The sequence below is a fragment of the Brassica napus genome, unplaced genomic scaffold (assembly GCF_020379485.1).
Source record: "Brassica napus cultivar Da-Ae unplaced genomic scaffold, Da-Ae ScsIHWf_2557;HRSCAF=3304, whole genome shotgun sequence".
Classification (NCBI taxonomy): Eukaryota; Viridiplantae; Streptophyta; class Magnoliopsida; order Brassicales; family Brassicaceae; genus Brassica; species Brassica napus.
Window position 1 is genome coordinate 1 of NW_026015873.1, and position 13,907 is coordinate 13,907.

At 30.7% G+C, this 13,907-nt stretch overlaps 2 protein-coding genes across 2 annotated transcripts; one reads left to right on the forward strand and one right to left on the reverse strand.

Annotated features, from left to right (window-relative positions):
* Positions 1–696: 696 nt before the first annotated feature.
* LOC125601421 (dirigent protein 6-like) lies at positions 697–1,384 on the reverse strand. Its single transcript, XM_048773609.1, has one exon. It carries the CDS (start codon positions 1,336–1,338, stop codon positions 778–780), a length of 561 nt encoding a protein of 186 aa, XP_048629566.1. The 5' UTR covers positions 1,339–1,384; the 3' UTR covers positions 697–777.
* A 3,420-nt stretch (positions 1,385–4,804) lies between these two features.
* LOC125601420 (inositol hexakisphosphate and diphosphoinositol-pentakisphosphate kinase VIP1-like) lies at positions 4,805–5,494 on the forward strand. The gene is made up of 4 exons (XM_048773608.1): positions 4,805–4,959; positions 5,037–5,136; positions 5,218–5,288; positions 5,404–5,494. Exons 1-4 carry the CDS (start codon positions 4,805–4,807, stop codon positions 5,492–5,494), a joined length of 417 nt encoding a protein of 138 aa, XP_048629565.1.
* The last annotated feature ends 8,413 nt before the right edge of the window (positions 5,495–13,907 follow it).

Genomic DNA, 13,907 nt, shown 5'->3' on the forward strand with positions numbered 1-13,907 from the left:
TTTGAATCTCAAAAAAAAGAGAAGACTAATAGAGCCTAGAAAACAGAGCAGAGACTATTTCTAAAAGCAGAACGTAAAATCTGCAACATGAAAACAACTGATTGCAAGTTTAAGTGGTGTTGTCGCTTCAGATCATCAATCTTTGGATCAAACCATCATTATTGTTGTTTACAGTTTGGGCGGGGAGAGACATTAATTGCTGATTATATCCATTCGAATATTGATTACCATTTGGATATGAGTAATTGGTAATGACTGGATGTCTCCTTTTGTTTTGTTCTCGTCAAATGCTACAAATTATTGCTTGGAAAACTAAACGAACCAAAAGATAATCAAGTAACTAAGGTCAAGTGATTATGAATCAGGAAGTGAAATGTAATGTCTCCCCTATTTTCTTGGAGGAGAAAAGGTTCTTGAAATCATTGGACCATATTTCCATAAAATAGTAAATCCAATCTATCATCAGCATTCTTGAAATCATATGTTCTTTTACAACTGTTAGAAGCCCTAGTGAAAAAAAAACAATTGGTCGAATGGATTATACATTCTTGAAATCATATGTTCTTTTACATTTTATCTTTCATTCTAAATTATAATCCATTCGACCAATTGTTTTTTTTCATTAGGGCTTCTAACAGTTGGGGCAACATGAATAATGAATAAAAAACAAACAAAACACATATTAAAACAAACAAAAAAACAAAATCACTTATTATTAGTCACACATTTTTATCTGTGTCAACACAAATTGCAAAAATTAAAATACACATAAATCACTTAGTAACACTCATAGAGTTTAATATCCATCTTAACACGGAAATACTTAGCCCCTTGAAATATATCCGTCACGAAGGTAGCAATCCCACGAGCCATGAAGAAATCACCAGTCCCACCGACGACCGATAGATCTCTTGTCGGCTCCATCATCAAATCCGCACCCATTATGTTCAGTGTACCTTTGTGTTCAGTCGAGTTAAACACCAAGGTATAGCAAAACCACGCATTGTAGTCCGTCTTCATGTCATAGAAATAGAAGCCTTGTGCACGAGCCAGGGGTTCTGATAGATAGTTCTTGTCCATTGTTATGGGGCCGTCAAAGATCACAAACTTACCGAACTTAAAGTTTCCTAATCCAGGAGGGCTCACGATAGCGGCTGACGTTGCGTTTGCTACATTGTCGCCATCATAGAGGATATCATGGAAGTAGAAGGAGAAATGTTTGCATGGTTTCTTCTGATCCAATGTTTTTCGGGACGAATAAACGGTATCGAAGAGTAGAACTAGAAGGAAGAATGAGAAGAGTGATTTGAAAAGTTGTTTCTCTACAATAGATGCCATGATTAGCTAGAGACGACTAGTGAGTTGTTTGTAATGAAGATCACTTAAAGCCCATTAATATAGAAGTATTATTCACTTAATTTAATCACGAGAATTTATTTATATAAATGAAAGAATTTTAAAAGTTTAGGGGACTTCTAAATGGGTTGTTGATGTTTTGTCAATTTATACTTAAAAATCCAAATTAGCGTGAAAATAAGGTTTTAAGATCATGTGCAACGGACCAAAGCGTGGTTGGTGGCAACCAGTTAATTTCACTTTCTTGAAAGTTTTAATGATTTAATACTATCAAACCGTTTGGTGATCAATGTTGGGTCCAACCTAAAAGCATAAAGTCGAAGGCTGATTAAACAGCAAGTTGAGTATAACAAATAAACCTAAATTAACATAAAGGAAACTGTTATGCGAAAATTGCCTTGAAATTACAAGCGCCCATCACTCATGGGCGGGTGCATATGGATAACAATTAGGTAACTTGTACAATAAAAAAACAAACCACGTTCTAGCTTTGGTTCTAATGTTGCTACTATTGGTTAAGGTTTAAAAGCTTCTACACCCAGGTCTGGGGTTCAAATCCCAGACTATGCAATTTATTGCAGATTAAAGGAAATTCAAGTTTTAAGTCCCGGAGAGAGCGGTTTATTAAACAATTATGCAGCCTACAGAGGAGAAAGGCTTGCAAGCGATCTTCAACATGGTGCAAGTAAATCTGGCCAGGCGTGGATCTTCATAAGACGGCTCAGGTGATGCAGTTAGGTGTAGATCTTCATAAGGCAGGTAGTATTGTCGGTTGTCGAATCGTCTATGTAATATTTCATATACCATAATTGTAAGATCATAATAAATCAGCGTTAAAAAAAAAGGTTGCTACTAATTACCATTTTTCTTCGTTGATAGAAATTTTATATAATACCGAAATATTTCTAATTTGTAGTTTCTTAAGCCTATATAACTTTAGCATCTAGAATAAATACTTAATAGTATGTTTTCCTTTGACATTCCTATAATTTAATTCATTTAATTTTGAGAATGTATAAAGATGTTCAAATGGTAATAAGCTCTCACGCGCACACACACACAAATGAAAATGGAATTGTGCTTCATTTAGACCATTTGCAACGATGGTCTATAAGAAAAAAATTTCTCACATTTTCGTTAAAATATTACTTTCTCTGTTTCAATATATATGATGTTTTAGGAAATTTTTTTGTTGTTTCTATTATTTTTCAATTATCTAGATAATCTTTTGGGGTCAAATCTAAATAATTTTAACTTTATAAAAAATTATGTAGCAAACTGTGTCTAAACTATTTTTATATGTAATTAATATGTGTGCATTGAGTCAAAACATCGTATATTATGAAAATAGTGAAATATTATTTTTGATGAATTTTATTCTGCAGTATGTGGACGTCTTAGTATTGTGATTGGCCTGTGTAACACTAGATTTTACCAAAAACACTAGATTTTATACGTACCAAACTCACGTGAAATGTTAGCAAGAAAAATACCTAACGTATAGCTATGCTAGCTTGTTTGACTGAACGATGAATTTTACAAAGTAGAGATCCAATACTTGTTTCATAATTGCCAAAAACAAATTATTTCAGATTTTAGAGACTTATGAAAATTAAAGATTTAAAATACCCTTGTTAGCAAATAAACATTTAAAAAGGCAATATCGTAATAATTCATATATTTTTTCTTTCTTAAAACCACAAATAAAAATTTGAAATTTGAATGATTACTGAAAATGATCAGGTTTATATCTATATATATATATATATATAATATAAAGTATTTTATATGATTATCGTATTTTGGCGATAAATGTATAATACATGATGCTCATGGAGAGCAATTATTCCCTCTGTTGCTTTACTTTCGGTGTAAGACTAACATATAAACTAAGAAACATTCGATCAATTATAATCAATTAAGAATTAAATTTATTGCAAGAGGGATTTATTCAATATAAAAAAAATATCAAGAAAGTGTACTCTCTCAATTTATTATAAGTAGTAAATCCTCCTGTACATTAAAAGAGAAGTCACTTTACTGATTTCTGCTGACATGGCATTAATATAGAACTTCTCATAAAAATTGTTATAATTCTATTGATCGATTTTTTTGAATTTTATTTTTCATTTATTTTGATCAATCACTTATGTAGACAAGCCCAAAACTATTGTGGATTTCGTTAAGCCCATATATAGCTAAGGGATAATAATTATCGATTTAGTTTAGCCTTGGGCAAGATTTAGAACTAATACAAATATTAAAAATTTCCTTATTATTCAAACAGTAAACTTGCGCATGTTGATATCATATTAATTACATTTGCTTAGAAATATTTTAATGTTTCTAATTAGTAGGGGTGAGCGTTCGGGTACCCGAACCGTTCGGGTTCGGATCGGGTATTTTAGATTTTCGAGTATTTCGGTATAGAGGTGTAGAACTCGTTCGGGTATTTCTGTACTTCGGGTCGGGTTCAGGTATTTTTAGTTCGGATTCGATTATTTCAGATCGGGTTCAGATATTTAGATTTTGAAAAAAAAAAAAATTTCATTTCTCAAGTTTCTTATATTTAAAAATATAACTTTCAGTTAACTAATTTTTTTATTTTTAATAGATTGAATGGTTAATAGATTTGGACATAAAAATTTAAAACTAAAAAGTCATTAATTTAGTTATTTTTAAAAAAAATTTGGATGTAACTTTTTGTTAATTTTTTAAATAAAAAACTTGACATGCATTTTCGGATCGGGTTCGGGTGCCACTTCGGATATCGGGTAAAGTGTCCACCCCTACTAATTAGGTTGTTTGTTTTTAATAACTTACCTTTCTAATATGGATTACTTGCGCAAGTTGAAATCATTAAATATGCAAATAACTTATTGACAAAATTTGTTTTTAATAACTTACCTTTCTAATATGGATTACTTGCGCAAGTTGAAATCATTAAATATGCAAATCACTTATTCACAATATGGATTACTTGCGGAAGTTGAAATCATTAAATATTATTGATTTAGTTTACCCTTGGACAAGATTTAGAATTAAGACAAATATTAAAAACTTTCCTTATTATTCAAACGGTAAACTTGCACATGTTGATATCATATTTATTACATTGTTTACAAAATATTTTAATGTTTCTAATTAGGTTGTTTGTTTTTAATAACTTACCTTTCTAATATGGATTACTTGCGCAAGTTAAAATCATATCATATGCAAATCATTTTTTGACAATACACATTTAATATCTTTTTTAAATGATTTCATTATTTATTGTGCAAAATATTGTGCGTCATTAATATGAGAAATAAATCGATTGTATATATATAAGAGACACCCAAGGTCTTAAAATACAAACATTCTCTTTTCATTCTTTAAAATATTATTCACAAATCTTCCTTTCATACTATTAAAGTATTACGACGATGCTGCTTGTGTGCTAAGAAAAATGTATTTAGACGCAAAGGCTCCTCATCTTTCATCGAATCTGCCATCCACTTTGCCTTGGAAGTTCAATAAACATGTACAGCCTAATAAAGGACTAACCCGCCAAGGCAATGGGAACTCAGAAGAGCTAAGTTGTGTCATTGTTGTTATTCGACAGTATGTTTTCTTAGCATATAAATCACCTTTATCTCCTCTATATTTCTATCTGTTAAAATTTTGTTATTACATGACAGTGGCGATCGAACTCCAAAACAGAAGGTGAAACTAAATGTTACAGAGGAGAAACTGTTAAACCTGATGCTGAAGTACAATGGTGGAAAGCCAAGAGCTGAGGTGCGAGAGGCTCCAACTTTTCTGTCATCCATCTTTTATCAGAGTCTTGATTCATTTTATATATTTTTTTTCTTTTTGTAGACGAAACTAAAAAGTGCAGTCCAGTTGCAAGACCTATTAGATGCAACAAGAATGTTAGTTCTCCGTACAAGGTTGAACCATGAACTCAACTCTTTGTGTCTTGTCTCCAAAAAGCATGTCTGATCTATCCTTTCCATGTGTTGAATACTGGTAACGACAATATGGTCTTCCTTTTTTTATATGTAGACCATGTCGTGAGAGTGATAGTGATCCAGAAGACCTTGAACATGCTGAGAAGCTTCGCCAAATTAAAGCAGTTATTGAAGAGGTTCTTTAGTACTTTCTCTTTTTTTGTTGAATATAGTCCGGGGAAAGTATTACATAGTATCATTTAGTAATACTATCTTATATCATTTTTTTTGTTAAATATACTATCTTATAAGTAAGCTAGCATTATGTATTTTTTATTTAATTCATGATGTCATTTTCAAAGCAGTAAAAAAACCTAGAAAATTAATAATCGAACCAGCTACCTTTTTTTATTAGACCGGATATTAGTTCCACCAATAATCGTGGTCAACTTACCAACATGGTGCATATATGTCAAATTGACAAATCTACGTTTAAGTAACCCAACCTTTAAGGGATTTAGATTTTTTTGTGAATCTCGTGGACTGATCTATCGTAGATTGGGGTTCATAGGTGAAGTTTCAAGAAATTGTTATAATTTGATTGGTCGATTGTTTTTAATTTTTATTTATTTAATTTAGATCTAAAAATTTAAGATAAGTCTAAAATCATTTAACATCACTTGTCATATAATCTAACGAATATTACAAATAACAATTTATGAAAACTAATTTTCGAAATTATAGAAAAACTAATAATGTTTTGTTTATTACTTTTAATATTTATAAACTATAAAATACAATGAACGAAATTTTATATAAGATAATTATAATAGTTTTATACTCTACTTGATGAATTGTGTTCGAATATAATTATATAATAACTATTTTAAATATTACAAAATCCAAAAATGTTTATTAATATTATTTTTAAATTATTTATCGTTGTTTAAAGAATAAATTTATCATAATTTTAAAATAATTTATAAAATACTAACAAAATGCAAGGCAAAGTTGCACTTTCAAGAGTTAAGTCGAGATCTGGATGAAAAATCCTAATAACTGGTAAAGAAGGAAAGCCGCAGACAAAAATATTGAATGTTGTCTACAAACAAGTTTTTCAGAATATTTCGTAGTCACGGTACGTAATTTTAATCTACTTTTTTTTTCAAATACAAATTTTAAAATAAATAAACTGTTGCAATTATTTATTTTTATATTTGCTAGATGGGTTGTGATGAGTTAGGAGACCGATGACGGTATGTCAATTTAATATTATTTCATGTTCAATAAAATTTATAAATTTATAAATCTATCAAATAATGTTAACCCGTCAAATTGCTTACAAAAATTATTTAGTTTTTTGCAAGTTTCTAATTGAATTTGTTTTTTTATCGAGAAATGTACTTCATAATTTATATTATTTATGGATAATATTTTGATTTTTATTATATTTTCTTTTATTATGTTTACATAAATGTTTGTTTATTATTTATGGAAAAATAATATTATTCACCTAAAATAAAGAATTACGAAACATATACAATACAATTCTAATTAATGATAATATAAAATCAATTACTTCTAAAACTATATACTATTTATTCTATTTTTTGAATGAAAGTATCTTCGTAAACACACAAAATATTTTGTGACGTTGCAATTATACATACACACAATATCTGCCTCTTCATACTGACATTACTGTGTTCCCTCTCGTGAGGTACGGGCCGAGAGAGAACACAGAATGCGGGCCGGTAATGTTCTTATGCCTGCACAGGATGCGGACCGGTCACCTAGTATTAATATAACTACGAGTCAATAATATTTGTCACTAAGTCCTTCCTAATACATGAACTATAAGCATAAAAAGACAAAAAGCCAAGCAAGAGGGGTTTATAATCTTAAAAACAATTCCAAGGGGTTTTGTTGCCTAACTCCTCTTTTGTCCCTTACTGATTTCAAAATTGACCTACTTTGAAAGCAGGCGGTGTTTGTTTTATGAAAAAACAACTTGAGAAAACTTAATTCACAAAGAAGTTATCTTGTGCACACAACTGCACCAGAAAAAAAAAAAGAATAGAGAACACTATCCCAAAAACGGCTCTGAAACCATGAAGCCGAAGATACTATGACTCCAAAAGAGGTCGAGAGCTATAGACCTATAGTATTTAACTTTGAGTTGACTAAGAGCACCCCCATTAGTGAATTTATGGGGGGTTCACACAGATTCCAAAAAAAAAAAAATATTATAATAATGAATAGTAATGAACCTGTCTCTCCCAAGCTCTTCCCAGTGAACCTGGTTCATCACTGTAGCACGGGCCCCACGACACGTGGCGGCCCGCGATTGGTCCGATTAATTAATTTTTTTTTTTTTTTTTAAAACAAAAATCAAACAGTAAAAAAAAATAAAAAAAAAATACTTTGTGAAGTAAACACACTGGCGGAGATAGGTGAGGAGTGGGTGAAAACTATATTACTAGTGTTTTAAAGTTTTGCCTTGGGTGAAAACTATTCCTAGATCCGCCACTGAGTAAACACATGATAATCAAACTTTCCCGCTTACCCGTCGCTGCTCCTTTTCTGGCGACACGCGGCAGAATCGTCAAAGGCTGCAAGAAGGGTTTCATTTCTTGTGGTTTGGGCCTAGCGAACCCACCAAATTTCATTTAGCACCCTTTCCAACCTAATCTCAAAACTCATTTCTTATGGGATAGTTTTGACCAGTCGAAGAATTTTGATGGATTTATCAAGAAATTTACTGAAACTGATATATTTACAATGTCATATATTTCTTCTTGAAGAGAATATTAGTTTTCTTTTTATTGGTGGGTAGGGCTCATCGTCATTTTCACCACCAACTTCTTCGCCATTTATTTTCACAGACAAGGCATATGACGATGGTGGTGTATTTTTTCTGCTCAAAAGGAAACATTATTTTCAAATCTATAACTGTTTTGGTATTTTGTGTATCAGTTCATTTGGAGTTAGAAGATGCAACAGATCTCGTTTTGACAATATTCTGAGATACAATTTAAATATCATGGTCATGATCGATGTGAATAAATTTAACTATCCGCCATTGCCGTTAATACGGTTTTAACGCATTTGAACTTTGCTCTGCATTCACAATCTTTCAAAAATTACTCTACTCTATTATTTATGTTTTATGGTCTTATGCTTATAGCGTTGTAAACTTTTTTTGTAGTCCAAAATTGTAAGTTTTAATGAAAGTGGTGTTCCAAAAAAAAAAATCTAAATTTCATAACTAAGAGTAAAACGTCAGCCTGATGTGGTAGCAATGTGTTCGACCTTAATCATGGTCATACCAACCAATGGAAAAACGCTTTAACTAATTATTTTGCTGCTGTTATTAAAAAAAAAAACATAATTCATCTGTTTTTAGGGTACGTGCGATAGATTATGATTAATGCGGATCTCTTAGGATAAGGTTTTTATCGTAATATAAGAAATATTTTTTAATTTTTAACTAAGAAAAAATAAAAAATATCTTTTATATCTCTTATTTAAGAGATATTTCTTAGTTAAAAGTTAAGAAACATTTCTTATATTACGATAAAAATCTCACCATGAGAGACCCGCGTTGATCATGTTCTTTCTACATATTTAACTCAAATCGCACTTTAAAGTTAAGATTTTAGTGTGGGATTAAATTAATTTGTTATTGAACTTATAATTACTTTTGTACATTTATCTAATATATTAATCTAGAGTTCTATTTGAATTTTTTCATGACATGTTTTAATTTAGGCTTATTGAAAATGTTGTGACCAAATATAGAAATGCACTATTTATATATAACTAGGGGTATTCCGGCGCTACGCGCCGGGTTTCGACGTTGTTTTCTCTTTTGAATTCAATTAGTTTTATTTTTCATCTGTTAGTTGTTATCCAGTCGAGTTAGAATTATAGTTCTTGCCAATTAAGAATTGAGGGTCGTGACTAATAATAGATTTTATGAGTACATGTTAGTGAAAATGCAAAAACAAAAATTAACTTATGGGGGAAATGTATTTTTTTGGCTTACGTATGTATAAAGAATTTTATTTATTTTTTGAATTTTATGGGTTTATCCTAAACGGAAAGTTGATGGTAGGAGGTGCATGACGGAGTAATAATTAATTTCAAAAGTAAAGCAAACAATAAATTAAAGATTTTTAAATATTCATGATAGAAAAAATGTAAAATCAGCTTTGTCTTTAAAAATCAAAGTAAGCAATGACATTTTTTTTAATCTATGAACAATGTAATCGACAAATTTCTCAACTCTTATGAAGTAGTAACAATTCTTGCATAGATGATTTATGTTTTGGAGGTAGCAACTTCTTGGGGGTTTGAGTCTAGCCATATTCTTTAGATATACGTCCTCCAGCTGAATAGGAAGACACTGAGTGTTTTTTAATTTTTCTCCAGCAACGATCGGATGTAGGTAGTGTGCGTTCCCAGTCTAGGGTATCTAGGAACTTTTTTTTCTTCTTGATTTTTCATGTGCACAAAAGTAATAAACCACAAAGATAATTTGCATTTGCAGAATTGCGTAGGTGATTGAGTGCCTCGTCTGATCTTTAATACCAAAACGACAAAAAATGCTATTGTTCTCCGAACGAAAAAGTAAGGAAACTCAGTTACTATTGTTTGGTTCAATTTAATGACGATAGACTTACAATTATTTTAGAGTGACCAGTAGTTAGTCAACTGTTTTTTTGGCATTATTAATCTTTCTATTCATTTGACAACCATATCTACCGGCTTAAATGTAAGAATGTTACAAAGAGACCATAAAACTTACTGGCCCAAATATTTAAGGATGTTCTTCTTCTATTGAGGAAAATGTAATATGATATAGGAATAGAAAATGTAATATGATATAGGATTAGTGATGTGCAAGTGCAATGAGTATGCCAGAAAGTATGTTAAGAAAAACATGATATTAGCCTTTTATAAATAGCCTTTCGTTAAGTGTGAGTAGCTCGATCGGTATATGTTCTCAAAATTTGATCATCTTCTCGTAATGAAAATCATGTCTCAACCTTTCCGTCACTCTTCAAAGTTGAAAACTATGTCTTTATTAACTGATCTTGATTCAAATTACATGAAAGAAAAACAGAGTAGACACAATAGTGGACCTTACTGGATCTAAACCAAACTTGGAACATTGGAGCACATAAGTGGGTAGTAGTAACAGCCTTCCCTTAGCTCCACTTATTCTTGTAGCATCCTTCCTCTCCAATTATGCAAGCTGCGTTGCTTACGCTCTCTTTTATACTATGTGTTTTCCTTTTCTATCTCTAAAAGTGAAAGCATCATTATTCATTAAAATATATATATGTTTGCATATCTTAAAGTAAAAGTATCATTACCATATTCTTCTGCCACTTTTTCTATCATTTGTTAGAGCTATTATTGCTCGTACAGAACAATCAGTCTCTCATCTTGTTCTTAATTTCTGATTTGTACTCATAAATTTCTGATTTGTCTTTTCGTAGCTTGACTTCCCAGTTTTTAACACATCCCTATAATTTATCGCTATGTCCGGTTTGTTTCCCGAGTTGGTCACCCTTCGTTTTCCAATTATGTTTTAATTTTTCGCTGGTTTCCTCAATGTATTGTCAGTTTCTATTATCTTGGGTTTAATGATTATTAATGAAAACAAAAACTGGCAGAGTTAATGTTTAAAAATTTTGGTGAGTTACGTTGATGAAATGTTAAAAACAATATCGCTAATTGACACTCTTAACTTCTATTTTATGAATTTTTCTTATATGTTATTGAAAATTATGCAATTATAATTACCCAAACCTTGCAAGTATAAACCACCCTCTCAAACAGACAGTAATAATCTTACGATAGTTTAACTTTTATCTATACATTATTATTAACGAATTTTAAATGAATAAGTTAAAAATAAAAGCAATAAATATGAAACGTAAGAGATAACATGAAAAACTCTTTCAAGTGAGCTTCAGAGAGGCATGTATACGTCTCAGGTTAAGCTTTGGACATATTTATGTTTTTTATATCCATGTTTTATGCATTAATAAAACATAATGTAACATTTTCTTTGTAAATACTAATAAGATTAATGTATTAGATTGTCAAGAAAATAATATAATAACACTTCCAAAGATTTGAAAAAATATTTCTTAAGAAAATACATACATCTGTTTGGTAGGACTTGGGGAGTGTACCAAAGGTAGCAACTCAGTGTTGTGATTAACTTTATAACTGAATGTTAAAGCTAGGAATGTGACTTCAGATTCCTTAGGTTCACCTACCAAAAAAAAAAACAATCGGTGACTTTGAGATATGAAAGAAAAATGGAGCTCCGGTGAGGATGATGTCTGGTTCAACATTATATCAATCTCTTCTATGGGCTCATACAGTTTTGATTGATTTTTGGAGGCCATGTTCTGCAGAACTCAACCAATAACGATCATTGGAGGCAGATAAATGAAACTATATATCAGCAGGGAAAGTTATAAGTACCTTTCCAGTCAAGAGTTTACTGGAAAATTCAACAGAGTTTTCAAGCAGTAAGACTTTCTTTCTTTAGTAGCTTCTTCGGTTCCATAGAATAAGAGTGTCTCTCATTCACGGCATCCTAGAAAAAAAGTTTATAAATCCTTTTATAATGAGTTTGTCACTACAACTAAGCATCTGAGACATACTTGAATTCTGACATGCTGATCATTGAGTGCTGCTTTAAGCACACGAGTTGCAGTAGGGCTGTTCAAACCAACATAATTATACATTAGAAACTTAAGGAAAAAAAATATGGAAGAACCTGAAAGTTAAAGTACGGTAATTGTTTATATGGCTACCAAATCAATGTAAAACACATTATCAAGGGACTCAAGGAAAAGAACACAAATCAAAAATATTGACAATCTACTTCTTGGAACGCAGGGAACCTTCCGCAAATTTGGGGTTAACGATTTTAGAAGCTTATCACATAGATACATACCTTTTCATCAAGAAGCATCATGTCCGCGACCATGAGCTCACCCTCTTTTCACATCAAGCGCCTCAAGAAACGTAGAAGACATGTAACAACCGTCTGGTTACATGCATGTTTCTTAAATTCATCAATAGAAATCTTTTGTTTTATAGCATATGTATTTAAAGCCCACTGAAACGTAAATGGTTGATCTAATACGTCAGAAGAATACAAACGGTAGCCGCTGCCGGAGGCGTCGAGATCCGAGGAGATACGGAGGTGGACCAGCGAGTTGGACAAAACCCTAAAAACTATTGGGTCTTATGGATTAAATATGATTCAATGCACTTGGCCCAATACACAAAACACAGGGAAAACATAAACTTGCCGATAGTTTTTTTTAAGAAGTGGACAGGTGGCACAAAATGCCCTATGCATAGAGATGATGTGGCAGCAGGAGGTGAGAGAAAACTCCCCTTTATATATACTAGGGTCTTTTCCGCGCTACGCGCGGATTGTGTCTTTTAATTTTGTTTTATATGTAAAATCAGTTTCTGTTTTATATTTAATTTCTTGTTTTTTTTTTCAATTTTTGCATAATAATAAATTTATATGTTTATTTTGTTGTAAATGGAGAATATTAGTCTTATTATTGGTTTTGTGTATGTGACACAAACTTTTAAAATTTTTAAATTAATGTTACATATTAAAAAAACAAAAAATAATAGGATTAACATACTAAAGAAGAAGAAGATAATATTTCGGAGCTTTGTACGTATATGTTCTTATATGAATAAAAGCATCATATATATAGGTCTGAAACATGTACGTTTTTTCTAAAGCTAAACACTTGTTGCTGAGTTTTATCTCTTCTAAAATTCTAGTCTTAGATGAGTTGTTGGGTCTGCAAACAACACTTACAAAATTCACATGAGTGTCAAATAATAACAGCTTTAGAAACAAATGGAGAAGCACTTATTTTCAGTTAATGCTGAGCAGAAGAGCTTTATACATATGTTCTATCTTGTTCCAATTTCAAAGAGTCTATAGGCACAACAACAAAAACAAACCAGCCAAAATATTTCATTTACATAAATACTTATTCCACCAATTATGTAAATATATAAATTAATTGAGAATGTAGAAAGTAACATTACCCATTTACATTTTTTTACATATTTTACACACCAAATCCTATTAGATTCATCTCTCCATACCCACCATTTTAATCAAATATATTGGAAGCATCCATACTTCAATCACATAACACCATTGACAAATACTCTTTTTGATCTAAACTGAAAGGTTAAAAAAAATGAAAAAGAAAACATAATTTTACATGAGCTTCTTTATCCTCCTATGTATATTTTTCTTTATTTGTAGTTACATCATAAACTATATAAATTAATAAGTAATAAATTAATACATTTATTGACACTCAAACTATAAGAATTAAAAAAGAACACAATTCAATAAAATAATAAAATAGTAATTAAAAACTATATAAATATAGAGTTCTGTTAAACTAATACATCAGTGACCATAATTTTATTATTTATAGACATATAAAATTTGTATTGTTAGTTTTCTACTATTTTTAAAATAAATATTGGTTTTAGACAATTAAATAAATATTGGTTTTTTTTAATTTTTGTTATATA

What these genes read in the sequence shown, in the direction of transcription:
- LOC125601421 (XM_048773609.1), bottom strand. Translation starts at nt 1,338, where the DNA reads ATGGCATCTATTGTAGAGAAACAACTTTTCAAATCACTCTTCTCATTC.
- LOC125601420 (XM_048773608.1), top strand. Translation starts at nt 4,805, where the DNA reads ATGTATTTAGACGCAAAGGCTCCTCATCTTTCATCGAATCTGCCATCC. An exon ending in GTCATTGTTGTTATTCGACA is followed by an intron (nt 4,960 to 5,036) that starts GTATGTTTTCTT and finishes ATTACATGACAG; the next exon opens with TGGCGATCGAACTCCAAAAC. An exon ending in ATGTTAGTTCTCCGTACAAG is followed by an intron (nt 5,289 to 5,403) that starts GTTGAACCATGA and finishes TTTTATATGTAG; the next exon opens with ACCATGTCGTGAGAGTGATA.